The sequence below is a fragment of the Neomonachus schauinslandi genome, chromosome 11 (assembly GCF_002201575.2).
Source record: "Neomonachus schauinslandi chromosome 11, ASM220157v2, whole genome shotgun sequence".
NCBI classification, from domain to species: Eukaryota; Metazoa; Chordata; class Mammalia; order Carnivora; family Phocidae; genus Neomonachus; species Neomonachus schauinslandi.
The window spans coordinates 53,449,026-53,466,328 of record NC_058413.1 but is presented as its reverse complement, the minus strand read 5'-3'; the positions used below and the strand labels follow the sequence as shown (position 1 = coordinate 53,466,328).

General features: G+C 39.0%; 1 protein-coding gene across 1 annotated transcript in view; it reads left to right on the top strand.

Annotated features, from left to right (window-relative positions):
- The first annotated feature begins 9,854 nt into the window (after positions 1-9,854).
- FAM168A (family with sequence similarity 168 member A) overlaps positions 9,855-17,303 on the top strand; it is a 61,793-nt gene continuing 54,344 nt past the window's right edge. The window contains exon 1 of the mRNA XM_044919159.1: positions 9,855-9,937. Within this exon, the coding sequence (XP_044775094.1) occupies positions 9,868-9,937 (70 nt within the window). The 5' untranslated portion in view covers positions 9,855-9,867. The remainder of the gene's footprint in view (positions 9,938-17,303) is intronic.

The window sequence follows — 17,303 nt, the reverse complement described above, 5'->3', positions numbered from 1 at the left end:
ATTTATTTTAAATATGTAGTTTAATGTTTGTTTTTAAAATCAAATTTGGGTATCTTTTGTCCATTATGTCTTCAAATATTTTTCTGCTCATATTTTTCTTTCCTCTTTCTGGAACTCCCATTACTTATATGTTGGTTTGATAGTTTCCCACAGGTCACTCATTCTATTTATTTTCTTTTTCAGATTGCATAATCTATATTGATCTGTCTTTGAGTTTGAGGATTTTTTACTTCTGCCAGCTCAGATTTGTTGTTGAGTCCCTTTTGAATGTTTCATTTCAGAACACAATTTCCATTTGGTTCTTTTTATTTTTATAATATCTGTATATTGATATTCTCTATTTGAGTTATCATCATACTTTCATTTAATTCTTTAAATATGGTTTCCTTTGGTTCTTTTTAACATTATTTATAATACCTGTCTCAAAATATTTTTCTGATGATTCCAACATCTAGGCCTCCTGAGTTAGTATTTATAATTGTCTTTCCTTTTTTTTTTTCTTGGTAAATGGGGCACTCTTCACGGTTTCTTTGCATGATTCATGATTTGTTTGTTTGTTGAAAACTACATGTTTTAGATAATATATTGTGGCAATTCTTGATTCAGATTCTTCTCCCATGGAGGTTGGATATTGTTGCTGTGTGGTTTTGTTTATTTAGACTATTCTATAGTGTCTGTCTTTTTGCAGTGTGTCACTACTGATGTCTTTTTTTAAAAAAACATGAATATTTAATTATTTAACATGAAAGTAGTTTATTCTGGTCATATTTTTTATTTTTTATTTTTTTAAAGATTTTATTTATTTATTTGACAGAGAGAGACAGCGAGAGAGGGAACACAAGCGGGGGAGCGGGAGAGGGAGAAGCAGGCTTCCTGCCGAGCAGGGAGCCCGATGTGGGGCTCGATCCCAGGACCCTGGGATCATGACCTGAGCCGAAGGCAGTTGCTTAACGACTGAGCCACCCAGGCGCCCCTCTGGTCATATTTTTTAAATTATTGTTTTAATTTTTAAACCTGGCTTTTTAAAAGTCACCCCTGGGTCAGCATAGATTAGTGGTCAGTGATTGGCTTAAACCCTAGGCCAGGAAATCATCTACCCTTTGCTAATGGATCTGTCATTTGGAGAATGCATTCAGAGTTCAGTCAATTTACAATTCCGCTCCAGCCTTTACTTTCAGTGTGTTCAAGACCTTACATTCACATAAAGTCAGTAGCTAGCTAGGACCCTTTCCAGTTTCTCCTTAGCATTTGTGAAGTCTTACCACCAGGGATCCCATAGTGGGTCTTATCAAGACCCATTATGGCTTTTTGTTCCCTAGTATTCCCTTTTAAATTTCTCATTTATCTGCTCCGTTGCCTGCCCTAACTAGTACTCTGACCTTAGTCTAGCTACAGTGGTGGCCTTCCTGGATTGTTTACTATTGTTCCCCAGATTGTCCCTCTATTGTTTTTGACAGTGATGTTGGGCAATATCCAGAGCTGATTTTCTATGCTCAGCTTCAGATTAAATCAGCCCACTCTGGCACCAGTCATCCTCTTGTCCTGACCCGGCCTGCCCTGATAGAATTATTCCCAGGGAGTTGGGCGTTGGGAGATAGGGGCAGCCCTAGGTTAAAATGCCACAGATTCTCACTGTTCTTAGTATGGTTCAGTAATTTTTCTTTTTCTTTTCTTTTCATTATTTTTTAAAGTAGGCTTCATGCCCAGTGTGGAGCCCAGTGTGGAGCCCAGTGTGGGGCTTGAACTCCAGACCCTGAGATCAAGATGTGAACTGAGATCACGAGTCAGACGCTTAACCAACTGAGCCACCCGGGTGCCCCGGTTCAGTAATTTTTCTCAAACATTCTCAATTTGTTGTATGCCTTTGGTTAATTTTCAGAGGCCTAAATTGGTTGGTTATGACCATTTTGTCCAGTTTTATTGTTGCTTTTTGGGGAGAGGGTTTGCTAAGCAGTTTAAGCATTCCAGAACTTAAGAATTCCCTAGCTAGACCATAGCCTCTTTTGGGCAGACACCATCTTTTTCTTTTCTGTACAGTATCCATCCAATGTGAATTAAACCTTTGAGCTTTCATTTCTTTATCTGTCAAATGAAATTAATAATCCTTGCATTGCTTACCTCAAAGGATCAAGTGAAATAGTGGTTTAAAATTTTGTAAAGTATAAACACTTTGTAAATGGTAAAATTATTTGAAAATTTTAAAGTAGTTTGCAAGCTACAACACTGATTCTTAACACTGCAACCTGTTGTGCATATAGTACTTCCAAGTATTCATCCTGAATACATGGGCTTTTTTTTTCCTGGTCATTTTATGCACATAGGTTTTGCTGTTGGTTTGAAAGAAATAGTTCACATGTTTTTTGAGGGCAGCAGCAGGCCACTTGCAGAACAGTCCGGGGATGAAAACTAGTTCCACCAGGAGGAAAGGTTTTATGACCTCTGTCTGGGTTCTCTCTCACATGTTGTTCCACTGCCTGGCTTACCACTTCTGGTTCTGCAGTTAGAGAGGTGAGCTATCAATTGAGGCTTCTGTGGACATTGGAAATAAATACTGGAGAGATGTGGAGCCAAGTAGTTGACTGGGATATGCCAAGAAGTGTCAAACACTTTGAAGCTTTTTTCAAAGTTGTCTTTTGGAGAAGCATGAAGGATGGTTCATCATTCATTGAACTACTGTGTATTTAGTGTCCATTATGTGTGTGGTAATATTCTGGGTACTGGGGGTATAAGACAAAGGGAATCCTTGTTCTCATGGAACTTACTCTAATGGGGGATAGGATAAATAAATAGGCAAGAAAATATATCAGGTAGTGACAGGTGTCAGTAGGAAAGGTAAAGTAGGATGAGGGGATGTGGAATAACATCATTTGGAGGAACTATTCTAGGTAGGTTGGTTAAGTTAATAAGGAAGTCATTTCAGATAAAGTGACATTTGAGCAGAGACCTGAATGAAGTGAGGGAGTATGCCATTTGGATATCTGAGGGAAGGGTATTCTGGGTGTGGAGAAGAACAAGTGCAAAGATTCTGAGATGTAAGCATGCATGGTATGTTCAGGGAACAAGGAGGTCATTGTAATTTGAGTAGAGAAAGCAAAGGGATAGTGGTAGGAGTTGCAATCAGAGATGTGGGCATATGAGGTCAGGTCATATAAGCCCTTGTAGACTTTTATAAGGACTTTGGATTTTATTCTGAATAAAATGGGAAGCTATTGCAGAATTGTGTTTGCTGGCACAAGAAATGTAGGCTTGCTGTGGTTCAGCCCCAGGAAGCAGGGGCAACTCTGTACTTGGCTCAGGAGAGATAGGTAGGCAGGATGTGCACAGAGGGCACTTATCTAAGAAGTGTAATCAGATTGGATGGGTAGTATATGGCAGCTGAGATTGTAGAAGTCAGGCAGGCAGTACTTTTATTCTCTTGTAACTGACCATGTGTGCCCAGCAGGGACCCAGCAGATAGATATGAACTGCCTCCATGGTGGGATCTGCCAGGGTCCAAGCATAGCACAAGGGACTCTGAGTTAAAGGGAAGGGTTCAGGGCCTGCCATTCCAGAGGAGAATCTAGTGCTGGGTTTGGGAGACTGGGAAATTCAACTAGCATGGTAGAAGTAGCTTGGACATTGGAATCAGACAGACCTGGCTATGAAACTGACTTTTCTCAATTCTTAGCAATGAGACTTTGGGTAGTTCACTTTATTTCTCTGGACTTAAGTTTATTTAACTATAAATACAGTGAAGATAATACCTGTTTTGCAAGATCACTGTGACCTTATAAGACTTACAAGGATTTGAGGGGCGCCTGGGTGGCTCAGTTGGTTGAGCGACTGCCTTCGGCTCAGGTCATGATCCTGGAGTCCCGGGATCGAGTCCCGCATTGGGCTCCCTGCTCAGCGGGGAGTCTGCTTCTCCCTCTGACCCTCCCCCCTGTCATGTGCTCTCTCTCTCCTCTCATCCTCTCTCTCAAATAAATAAATAAAATCTTTAAAAAAAAAAAAAAAGACTTACAAGGATTTGATAAGGTAGGTCGCTAGCATAGTACCTGTCACATGGCGGATGTTCAATAAATAGTAGCTGCCTGTAATAGAGGTAATATTTATAATAGTGGTAATGGTTAACCCCTATGGAATGCTCATTGTGTATCAACCATTGTAAGCAGAATTCTTAGGTATCTCAAAGTTAAGTCCAAATCCAAATTTCTGTTTTTTACTCCAAAATGTGCTACTTTCATAGTTCTCATCCCAGTAAGTGGTATTTTTATTATTCCAGTTTGTCAAGTTATCTTTGGAGTCATCCTTAATGTCCTTCTTCTCATACTCCATATTCAATCCATTAGTAATTTTTGTCAGCCTAATCTTCAGAATATATCCAAAATAGGACTACTTTCCACCACCACTTATCACCACTGCTGCCACCCTATTTGAGGCCACCATTATCTTTCATCTGGATTATTTCAAACAGCATCCTAACTGTTCTTCCTTCTTCTCGAACTCTTGCCTTCCTGCCATCTGAGCTCAGCTCAACAGTCAAAGTAATCTTAAAATGAAGTCAAATCATGTCTCTTTTTTGCTCAAAATACTCTAGTGCTTCTTATCTCATTTCAGATTTAAAAAAAAAAGTTCTTATACTGGCCTACAAAGCTCGGCATCATTAGGCCCTCATCACCTGTCTGGTCTGTCTACTCTTTTTCTTTCACTGCTTTCCAACTAAACTGGCCTCCATGCTATTTCTCAACCATGGTTCTACTTCAGGGCATTTGCATTTGCTGTTTCCTCTACTGGACAGTTTCCTCTCAGTTGTATGGTTTGCTTCTTCAACTTACTCATTGCTTAGATGTCACTCAATGACATTTTCTCTAGCCATTTTAAAAATTGCAGTCTCCCCTTAGCACTTCCTGTCCGTCACACTCAGTGGATTTCTCTATTGCATTTACCACTATCTGATATACAATATGTTTTACTTTTTAGAAAATTTTGTCTCTCCCCCCTCCAACTCAAATGCAGGTAGGAATATTTGTTGTTCTTGTTCACTGCTGTTCCTCTATCAAGCTTATGTGGGACAAATGGCATTTGGGAAAGAGTCGCAGGCAATGTCTTCAAACTGTTTGGGCTTCAAAATCTCCTTGGGAACATAAATACATAGATTCCTGAGCCCCATCCCAGATAGATCATAGAGAATATTGTATACCATGTGAAGGAGTTTAGATTTTATTCCCAAAGCCTTTGAAGAGAATAACCCATCCAACCTGTGGTTTTGGGGTTTGTTTTTTTTTTTCTAAGACTTTATTTATTTGAGAGAGAACGAGAGACAGAGCATGAGAGGGAGGAGGGTCGGAGGGAGAAGCAGGGAGCCCGATGTGGAATTCGATCCCGGGACTCCAGGATCATGACCTGAGCTGAAGACAGTCGCTTAACCAACTGAGTCACCCAGGTGCCCCCAACCTGTGTTTTAATAAAGAATATCAGGGATGAGGTAGACTGGGTTAAATTTTGAAAAAAGAGACCTCTTGGGACTGTTGTAATAGTTTAGACAGATGATAAAACTTAAAACAGGGACGATAGCAATGAGAAGTTAGGGTTTTTTGGGAGTTGGTGATTGATCAGGTGTGAAAGAGTGCGAGGACTTTAGGATGATGTCCAGGTTTTTCTCTTAGGTGCTAGGTGAATGGATTGTCAGTAACTCTGAGACAGGCAATACAGGATGGAAGAATGGGCCTGGGGAAAGATGGTGAGTTTACTTTTGGGTATGGTGGGTTTGAATTGCTTATGGAGTGATTAGGAAGAAATGTTCAGGAAGTAGGGTGTGTGTGGGTATGGATGTGTGGTTGAGTGTTATAATAATTATTGTGAGAGAGATGTGGATTTGGAAGTTATTAGGTTTCATGTATCATGAACTAATCTAGGCAACTGCTAATCTACCTTTTGTCTCTATAGGTTTGCCTGTTCTGGAAACTTCATATAAATGGAATCATATAATATGTGGCCTTTTGTGACTAACTTCTTTCACTTAATATAATGTTTTCAAGGTTTATTCATGTTGTATCATATATCAATACTTCATTTCTTTTTATTGTCAAATATTTCATTATATGGATATACCACACTCCATTTATCCATTCACCAATTGAACATTTGTTTCCCTCTTTTGACTATTACAAATAATGCTGCTATGAACATTCATGTGAACATACATTTTCATTTTCTTCCACATAGGAGTGGAATTGTTAGATCTTACGGTAACTATGTTTAACTATTTGAGGAACTGTTAGACTTTTTTCTAAAGTGGCTGTATCATTTTACATTCCTACCAGCATTGTATGAAGGTTCATTCTCCACATCCTTGCCAACACTGTTATCTTTTTGATTATAGCCATCTAGTGAATGTGAAGTGGTATCTGATTTGGTTTTGATTTGCATCTTTTCATAAGCTTATTGGCCATTTATATAACTTCTTTGAAGAAATATGTGTTCAGATCCTTTGCCCATTTTTTAATTGGGTTAGTGGCCTTTTTATTATTGAATTAAGATAAGAATTCTTTATATATTTTAAATACAAATCCCCTATCCTATACATTTGACCATTGAACATCACAGGTTTGCACTGTGTGGGTCCACTTACATATGGATTTTTTACAGTACAGTACTGTAAATGTATTTTCTCTTCCTTATGATTTTCTTAATATTTTCTTTTTCTAGCTTGCTTTGTCATAAGAATACAATATGTAATACATATATAAAATGTGTTAATCAAATGTTTATGTTATTGGTGAGGCTTCCAATCAACAGAAGGTTCTTGGTAGTTAGGTCTTTGGGGAGTCAAAAGTTACATGCAGATTTTTGGACTGCAGAGGGGCTCGGTGCCCCTAACCCCTGCATTGTTCAAGGGTCAGCTGTTAATGATTTGCAGATTTCTCTCATTCTTTGGGTTGTCTTTCACTTTCTTAATGGTGTCCTTTAAAGCACAAAAGTTTTTAGTTTTGATGAATCCAGTGTATCTATTTTCTTCCTTTGGTTGTTTGTGCTTTTGGTATCATATTTAAGAAACCGTTGCCAAATCCAAAGTTTCTTGGATTGTAATTGTAATTACAATTACAATTACATATTCCTGTATTTTCTTCTTTCCTGTATGAGTTTTATATTTTCAACTCTTTCATTTAGGTCTTTGATACATTTGGGGTGCCAGTCTTGGCCTTGCCTTTACTTGCTTTGTGACCTCGGACTGTTCATTTGCCGTTTCTCAGCCTCACTTTTTTCATCTGTAAAGTGAAAGTTGATATGTGTGTATATATATATAGAACAACAGAAAACAAATCAGTGGTTGTCATGGGCTAGGAATTGGTGGGAGGGTATTGACTACAAAGATGAGAAGATTTTGGGGGCTGGTGAAAATGTTTTATATCTTACTTGTGGAGTGCTTATATGATTACATTTTTCAGAGCTCATAGAACTGTATACCTGAAAGGGGTAAGTTTCACATATGTAAATTATACTTCAATAAATCTGTCTTTCAAAAAAACAAATGTTACAACAACTCTACAAAGTATGTAATATTCTTTTCCATTTTGAGGCAGGAGGAAACTGAAGCTCAGGAAGGTCAGTGGACTTGCCAGTGGTCCCACATTTGATATGTGGCAGTTTCAGGATTTGAACCTAAATCTGCCTGATCATAGTTTGTGATCTTTCTACTCATTTTTAGTCTGTCCCTGAAACTATTAACAGTGTGTGGATTCTCTTGTAAAAGGTTGACCTTCCCTTAAAAGCCAGGAACCCTCTTTTCCTGTGAGCACCTTCCCCAGACGTGGCTGTCATATTCTTAATCTAAATTTTGAACCCCTGGCAGATATCATTTCTGTCAGTCATTAGTTGGGCTTGGAATCGATACTATTGTGGAGTGCTGCCCAGGCATGATCTCCTTTTGAGGCTGTGGCCCTTATTTTGGAGCAGCAGGAGATCAGTTCCAAAGCTGATGCATTTCTTTGGTTATGAAAAGCAATTTCATACCTTGCCCAATCATCAGCAGCACAAGGTACCTTCTCAGTAGGAGAGTGACCATATGTTTATAGGGCCAGTTGTACTGCTTAGCACTTTAACAGTCTTGCTTACCCCAGCTTATTTAGCAGAGAACTAGCTGGGCAGAAGAGAGATCCAAGGCAGGGAAAGTGTACAAGTGATCTTCTGTATTGTTGTTGTTGTTACATCATCACCACCATCATTTACCTCTGCATGCCACCCGACAGTTTGCAATGTATTTTTGACATTCTGAGATCTCTCTCTTTTTTTTTTTTTTTTAAAGATTTTATTTATTTATTTGATAGACAGCAAGAGCAGGAACGCAAGCAGGGGGAGTGGGAGAGGGAGAAGCAGGCTTCTTGCAGAGCAGGGAGCCCGATGTGGGGCTCGATCCCAGGACCCTGGGATCATGACCTGAGCCGAAGGCAGACGCTTAACGACTGAGCCACCCAGGCGCCCTCTGAGATCTCTCTTAATTCTCCCAGTACCTTTTAGGAGAGTGCTTATATTCTGAGAGAGTGTTACTTGGCTATGTTCTTGGGTAACTCTGGCTGCAAGAGTATTTTCTCCTTAAGGTGTGCTGAAATATATATCTTCTGTAACTTTCATCCTCAAGTTTTTCTGGTTTCAGTTTGTCAACTGGTGGTAGTTTAGTCTGTTGCCCTGGGGTGATTTGCCAGGGCTGCCCATTGGGTACATTTCAGGAAGTTCTAGCCTCTGAAATTGATCAGTGGCATTTCCTTTTTTGCCTGTTTGACTGCCCTACCTTCCTCTCCTTGGGAACCTATTTTTACTCCACCTTTCCTTCCAGAACCCTGGAGAGACTTAATTAATTGCAGAGCAATTGTCATCAAGCCAGCTGTTCACTGCCTATCTTGACATTTGACTTGTTTCCTATCCTGAGGTGCTACAAGAGAAGTTAATGACCTAAAAAAATTGCCCGTCCATCATGTGAGCCTAGTTAGGAGGCAATTGTTTGATTTTTATGAAGTGTAAATAGTATATTTGTAGAGACAAGTTTTTTAAATGTGTTGGCCTATATGTCAGAGATGGTTCCCTAAACAAGATGGGACAAATTGGCTGGCTAATAGAGTTTAATGACAGATTTTTCCATTAATCAGAATGGAGAATGTGCTTCATTAAGGTAATTAACAGAGCACTTGTGCAGGTGATACTTATTGCACACAAATTTCCAAGTTTATTTCTTTCCGTTGAATACATTTTGAAAGAGATCTTGGCTGTGTTTCCTTGTTTGCATTAAAATGATCAGTGGCAATAAATTTCTATTTTTTCCAAATCTGATAACTGGTATCTTGTCCACTGCAGGTGCAAAGGATTGGTGAGACACTTGATGCTCTTCCTAATAGTGTGTGTGCTCATTGTTTGGCTCTTGTGCTCCCCTGGTGAGCAGTAGAAGTGCATCCTTTCCTAGCTCATGGACTAGCGTCCTTAGAATTAGAAAAGTACCTCAGAGAGCCTAAACTAATGGATTTCACATCAGGACATTGGAGTCCGGTGAGGCGAAGTGACTTGGCCAATGCCACACAGTTTATTAGTGGGAGAGTCATCTGCGGGATAGTGGGTCTGGTCTGAACTGAAAGGCAGAAGGCCTGGGTTGACATTAGGCAAGTTGTATCACCTCTCTGCTTCTCAGTATCTTCATCTGTATAATGAGCAAAGTGTATAATATAGGGCCAAGTACAAACAAATGGCTTTTTGTTTAGTTGTCTTTTTGCTGTACCATGTTGTTCTCTGTGAGTATAAATTGAAGATTATAGAGGGGAAGCTGATATCAGGGAAAATGGGCAGTCAATAATCGGTGCTATTTTCTTTGTTTCTCTGTAGGATCCTCAGTCTTCCACAATGAACCCTGTGTATAGCCCCGTGCAGCCTGGGGCTCCTTACGGCAACCCTAAGAACATGGCCTACACAGGTGAGTGGTGTGAGAATAGTTCCCATTTTGAAAAGTGGTGGTTAAGGACATTACCAGATAGCTTGCTGAATGATTTTTGGTGTACTTTACCGGAGCCAACCTTTACCAGAGCCTCCGAAAGCTCTGATAAAGCTTTGTAATTTATAGAAGAGTGGTATGTCTGGGGTCCAGTTCTTGAACTGTCAACTAGGGGAAAGGAAGGGAAGTAACATTTATTTATTGAGTACCTACCATGCTGGCCCTGTGATACACACTTTTATATATGTTTAATTTTAATCTTAAAGCTTCTTATCACCATTTCACAGTTGAGAAAACCATAGTCATAGTAAGAGACCATGAAACAAAAACAAAAATAGATATTTGAACCCAGGTCTGTTGATTCTGAAGACTGATCTTTTTCCTGAACCCCATACCAAGCTGTTTACTACTTCTCTGTGTGTATGTTGTCCCTCTGTCTGGAATGCCATTGTCCCTGACAACTTCACCTTATTCTTGAAGAACTCAGCTCTGAGCTCAGACGGCACTCTTCCAGGAAGCATTCTCTCCCTTACTTGGCCTTAGGCAAATTTTTTAACCTTCCAGAGCCTTGGTGCTCCCATTATAAAATGAGGGCAATAGTATTTTCTTTCCTTCCTTCCTTCCTTCCTTCTTTACACTTAGTCTAGGTTTTTTTTAATTGAAGTATAGTTGACATACAGTATTAATTTAGTTTCAGGTGTAAAACATACTGATTCAACAAGTCTTTATGTTGTGCTATGTTCACCACAAGTGTATCTACCATCTGTCCCCATACAACACTATTACAATGTCATTGACTATCCCTATGCCATCCCTTTTATTCATTTTATATCTGGAAGCCTATATCTCCCACTTCTCTTCACCCATTTTGCATCTCCACCAAACTCCCCTCTGGCAACCATCAGTTGGTTCTCTGTATGTATAGGTCTGTTTCTGCTTTTTGTTTATTCACTTCTTTTATTTTTTTAGATTCCATATAAAGTGAAATTATGCAGTATGTATTTTTCTCTGACTTATTTCACTTAGTGTAATATTCTCTAGGTCCATCCATGTTGTCGCAAATGATAAGATCTTATTCCTTTTTATGACGAGTAATATTCCATTTGTACACACACAGACACACACACACCCATCTTTTTTATCCATTCATCTGTCCGTGGACATTTGGGTTGCTTCTGTAATTTGGCTATTGCAAAAAATATTGCAACAAACATAAGGGTGCATGTATCTTTTTAAATTAGTGTTTTCGTTTTCTTTGGGTAAATACACAGTGGTGGAATTATTAGATCATATGGTATGTTTTTAATATTTTGAGGAACCTCCATACTGTTTTCCACAGCGTCTACCAATTTACGTTCTCATCAACAGTGCGCAAGGGATCCTTTTTCTCCATATCCTTACCAATACTTGTTTCTTGTGTGTTTTATTTTAGCGTGAAGTGATACCTCATTATGGTTTTGATTTGCATTTCCCTGATGATGAGTGATGTTGAGCATCTTTTTATGTGTCTGCTTGCCATTTTTATGTCTTTGGAAAAATGTCTATTCAGATCTTCTGCCTATTTTTAATTGGATTATTTGGGTTTTTTGGGTGGTGAGTTATATAAGTTCTGTATATATTTTGGACAGATCCTCTGCCCATTTGTGATTGGATTATTTGGGTTTTTTGGTGTTGTCTAAGTTCTTTATGTATTTTGGATATTAATCCCTTATTGGATGTATCATTTGCAGATATCTTCTCCCATTCAGTAGATTGCATTTCCATTTTGTTGATGGTTTCCTTCACTGTGCAAAATCTTTTATTTTGATGTAGTCCCAATAGTTTATTTTTGCTTTTGTTTCCCTTGCCTTAGGAGACATATCTAGAAAAATGTTGCAATGGCCAGTGTCAAAGAGATTACTATCTATCTATATTTTTTTTTTTTTAAAGAATTTTATGGTTTCAGGTCTCATGCTTAGGACTTTAATCCAGTTTATTTTTATGTATGGTGTAAGAAGGTGGTCCAGGTTTATTCTTTTGCATATAGCTGTCCAGTTTTCCCAGTGCCATTTATTAAAGTGGCTGTCTTTTCCTCATTGTATATTCTTGCCTCCTTTGTCATAGATTAATTAACCATATAAATACATAAACGTTGGTTTATTTCTGGACTCTCTGTTCCATTGATCTGTGTGTGTACTTTTGTGTCAGTGTCATACTATTTTGATTTAGGGCTGCTATCAGGATTAAATGAGCTACTATAAGGCACTGAACATCTAATATCTGGCACAAAGTAAACACTTAAAAATGTTATTATTTACAAATAAATAAAGATGGGTAAAATATGGTAATAGAAGTAAAGGAGAAAATGTATTTAGGTTGTCTAGCACAGTGCTTAGCATATCATGGGCCTTCAAAAATACAGTATTCCAAGGTGAAGGCAACAGTATTAATAAACACATGGGGAATTAGGACGGTATGGTCAGGGTACAGTCAATACTTGAGATTAGCTGGAGTAAAGAGTAGAAAAGGGGAAAAGAGGGCAGGGGCACTTGGCTGGCTCAGTCAGAAGAGCATGATCTCGGGGTCGAGCCCCATGCTGGGTGTGGAGATTACTTAAAAAAATAAAATCTTGGGGGTGCCTGGGTGGCTCAGTCATTAAGCGTCTGCCTTCGGCTCAGGTCATGATCCCAGGGTCCTGGGGTCGAGCCCCGCATCGGGCTCCCTGCTCCGCGGGAAGCCTGCTTCTCCCTCTCCCACTCCTCCTGCTTGTGTTCCCTCTCTTGCTGTGTCTCCCTCTGTCAAATAAATAAATAAAAAATAAATTAAAAAAAATAAAAAATAAAATAAAATCTTGGGGAGCCTGGGTTGAGCTCCGGACTCTTGGTTTTGGCTCAGGTCGTGATCTTGGGGTCATGAAATTGAGCCCCACATCAGGCTCTGCACTAGGCACAGTCTACTTGGATTCTCCCTCTCCCTCTGCCACCCGCCCATGCTTGCTCGCACATGTGTGCTCTCTTTCTCTCTCAAATAAATCTTTTTTAAAAATAAGATCTTTATTTAAAAAAAAAAAAAGAGGGGAAAAGTGGGAAATGATGCTCAAAAAGTAGATGAATAATGGTCTTGATGGCAGGATTGGAGGTGGGGGTGTAGTGGGTTTTGCCCCAGAAGAGAGCCATTGGCAGTGAATAGAATGTACTGGTTCCTTCTTATAACTTTGCACTTTACTGTGTATTCTATATAATTTCCTAGACTGAAATGGAGGGATCTCAGAGAACTTTTTTTTTTTTTTTTTCTGATTTTTCCATACTTTGTTCTGTAAGAACACTAGAGTGGTGCTTCAGAAATTCCTCAAGTATGTGATTTGATTTTGAAAAATTTTTAGAACTATTTTTATAAAGAACTATTTTTATAAATATTTAAAAATATTTAGAACTATTTTTATACACATAAGGTAAACAATGTGTTAACTTAAGCTTTTAAGAATGCATGTTAATTAAAAAAAAAACACCAATAGTTGCAGCTACTTATGTTTGTAAATCAGGATTTTCTCAATGCTTGGCAACCTAAATAACATTCAGAAATATGTTGGAGGTTGAGCCTGATAGAACTATAGCTGTTATCACTAACTTTTAATTTCATATGTTTGTGTTTATCACAACAGCCTTATTATCCCTATTTAACCTTAGTAGTAAATATTTTGAAATTTCTGTTTGAAAATATTTACTAGAAACTAAAATTGTTGTATGTTTACTCTAATAAAATGAATTCCAGTAACCAGGACCCACTGAGTGGTAGTTGCTCTTTTTCTTCCCTGTTTAGTGTCTCAGCAACCTAAGTCCCTTTGGCAGAGAGGACTGAGCTGCTCTGGCAGACAGAGCCCAGGGGAATCCCGTGGGTTTCCTGTGATACTGGCTGCCTTCATTCTCACTGAATTGCTAAAGTTGAGAAAGAAGAAAATAGTTGCATTTATCTATTGATTTGCTCAAAAAAGATTAGGCAATGTGATATATTGGAAAGGAGATGGACCTTGTTTCTGCTTGGCACATAGTAGAACTTGGTAAATATATTTTGATTGAATGAACAACAACCAGATTCAAATCCTAGCTCTGTTAGATAATAGCTAGGTGACTTTGGACAGGCTGCTTAGCCTCCCTGAATTTAAATGCCTTTAATAAACTGGGATAATATTACTTATTCCATAGGATAGTTGTGAAAATTAAATGAGATAATTAGTACTCCTCCCAAGGGAGAGAGGGAAGATTGTCTTTGTTTCTACTAAGTCTGAAACTGTATTTTAAGTTAATTTCTCTGCTGCAGATTCTAGGACCACATGGGAAGAATAAACTCCACACAAGTAGAATAAATTCAGACTTCACACAACCCAAAGTTTCAAATTCTTAGGGAAATTTTCTTTTTTAATCTAAGCTTCCTGTTGTCTGTCTGTACTTTTGAGTCTTTTTTTTTTTTTTTTTTAAGATTTTGTTTTATTTATTTGACAGAGAGCGAGAGAGCGCAAGCAGGGGGAACAGCAGAGGGAGAGGGAGAAGCAGGCTCTCTGCCGAGCAGGAAGCCCGATGCAGGACTTGATCTCAGGACCCTGGGATCATGACCTGAGCCGAAGGCAGACGCTTAACCATCTGAGCCACCCAGGTGCCCCGAGTCTTTTTTTTTTAAACTGACAATATGACTCCTCTAAGGTCCGAGCTTTATGGAGGGGAATTTGAGTTCCAACTCATGACCTCTCCAGGGCCCAAGGGCTCATCTCCCACCCCCAGTGGCTATAAAAAGCAAGCCCTTTAATTGCCCAAACCAAAAAACCTTCCCACAGCAGTTCAACATCGGCTATGAGAGTTCCTGATTTTTAGTTTCGTCTTCAGTTTTTCACTCCTGGGGATTTCTTTTTCTTTCTTAAAATCTTAACTCTGCCTATGTTTGTTACATAACACGAAGTGTTTGTTATACTTTATCCAGCTTTTCCACGTGTTATGTAGTAGGCAAATTTTCAGGTTATCTTCTCCTCCATAGTGCTGGAAATAGAAGACCCAAGTAAGATAATTTGTAAACAAATGCCAAATATAATGCATTAAAGCAAACATTTGTTATTATTGTTATTAACAGTAATGGTTATGTTAAAGAGTATTATCATTTGGCAAACATGCCAAGTACTTTTTATATATTAATTATAATCTTATCATAAACCCTATAGTACTTGTCTTTTACTGTTAAAGAAATTGGTAGTTTAATTCAAGTTGTAAGACTTGACCAGTGTATATCACTCCTAAAAGATGAGGGAAAGACTTGAACTCAGGTCTTTGTGATTTCAAAGTGTATATGCTTCCTTATAGTAAGCTGATCTGTCTTAAAATATGTACTCCTTTCACTGTTTCCAGTGATAAGCTAGGTGAGAGGGTTGTTTTTTAGTCTCAGAGGTTTAGGACTAGGGATCCTCACCTTTGAGGGACTAAAAGTCTGCTCCTGGCCAGCAGTTTGGGGTAGGCTAGTGAAGTGCAGTAGAAGGAAAAGTGGAAGGTCAAGTCCATTGTGGTATCATATACTTCAGAGGTAATGGGGTAGTGGCCACAGGGAACAGAGAGGTTGGGAAAACTCCTGATTTGAAATTCTCTGTGAAATCTGAGAGGGAAATAAAATATGACTTCACAATTAATGATTCCGAAAACCAGTTCTAATGTGTGGGTCTTTTCCTCATACCACGCAATTCTCCAATACCAGCTGGGTGTCTTATATATAATTCAACTCAATTCTGATATATCTACCTGTCAATAGCATCAGATTCCACAGGTTGAGGGCTCAATCCCACAAGACTGTCCTCACTTCTGATGCTAATTGCAAGTCCAGGTTGTTACCTGTGCTTCTGGCTGATAGCCTGTAAATCAGAGGTTCCCACAACCACTGCTTGGGTTCAAATAATCTTCTAGAACGGCTCATAGAACACAGGAAACCAGTTTACTCACTAAAAGGAGGTAATTCAAGAATAAGTAGATGGAAGACATGCATAGGGCAAGGAATGTAGAAACGGGCATGGAGCTTCCATGCCTGCTCCAGAGGGTGCCATTCTCCCAGCACCTTCATGTGTTCACCAACCTGGAAGCTCTCCAAACCTTGTCCTTTTTGGCTTCTATGAAGACTTCATTACATAGGCATGATTGATCAAACCACTGGCTACTGGCAGTTGATTCAACGTGCAGCCCCTTTCCCCATAGGTCAGGGATTGGATGGGACTGAAAGTTCCAACTTTCCAATCACATGGTTGGTTCCCCTGGCAATCAGCCCCCATTGCTTTCCAGAAGTCATTCCATTAATATAAACTCATTTGTGGTTGAAAGGAGTTTGTTACGAATATCAAGACATCTTTATGGCTCTTATCACTCAGAAAATTTCAAGGGTTTTAGGAGCTCTGTTCCAGGAATGAAGACAAAGACCAAATGTATATTTCCTATTATAAATCACATTATCACAGCAATACAGTTTATTCCAGTGAACAGCTATCTTATAGCCAGTTGACAATATTGTTTCTTCTCCTTTTTAAAGTTCCTTTACTGAGTGCTTACTATGTGCCAAAAACTGAACTCATTGTTTTACAGACAATATTTTTATACTTGCAACTGTCCTATGAAGTGGTTATAATTAGCTCCTTATGCATCTTGGAACGGAGAATTTAGAGAATGTAATATGTTCACATACTTTAAAACACTTAAAGCATAGATAGTGTAATCGACTGAATGTTTGTGTCCCCCCAAATTCATATGTTGAAGTTCTAATTCCCGATGTGATGGTATTTGAAGATGGGGCCTTTCTGAGATAATTAGGTTAAGTTGAGGTCATGAGAAGGGGGCCCTCATGATGGGATTAGTGCCCTTATAATAAGGAAGAGGAAGAGCCACGAGAGCTCTCTCTCTCTCTGCCATGTAAAGACACAGCAAGAGGGCTGCCATTATTAGCAAGGCAGGAAAAGAACCCTCACTAGAATCCAATTGGGCTGGCATTCTGATCTCATACTTCCATCCTCCAGACAGTGAGAAATAAATGTCTGTTGTTTAAGCCACTCAGTTGTGGTATTTTATTATGGCAGCCTTCGCTGGTTAATAAAGATAGTAAGTACAGTGAATACCCTTTACATAGATTTACTGTGGCAGGGGACTCTTTATAGAATGGGGCATTTCTTTTTCTGAAAGACCTCAGTAACATTTCTCTGCCAGAAGTTTGCAATTTAGACAAGACCTAAATATTCTCCACACTTCTTTTCGTAAAATGTTCTGATGGTGAGAGCATCCACACGTCACCAGAGATCTAGAATAGGGGCTGAAAAGACGGGTTTTGGAGTCTGTCAGATCTGGGGTGGAATCTAGGC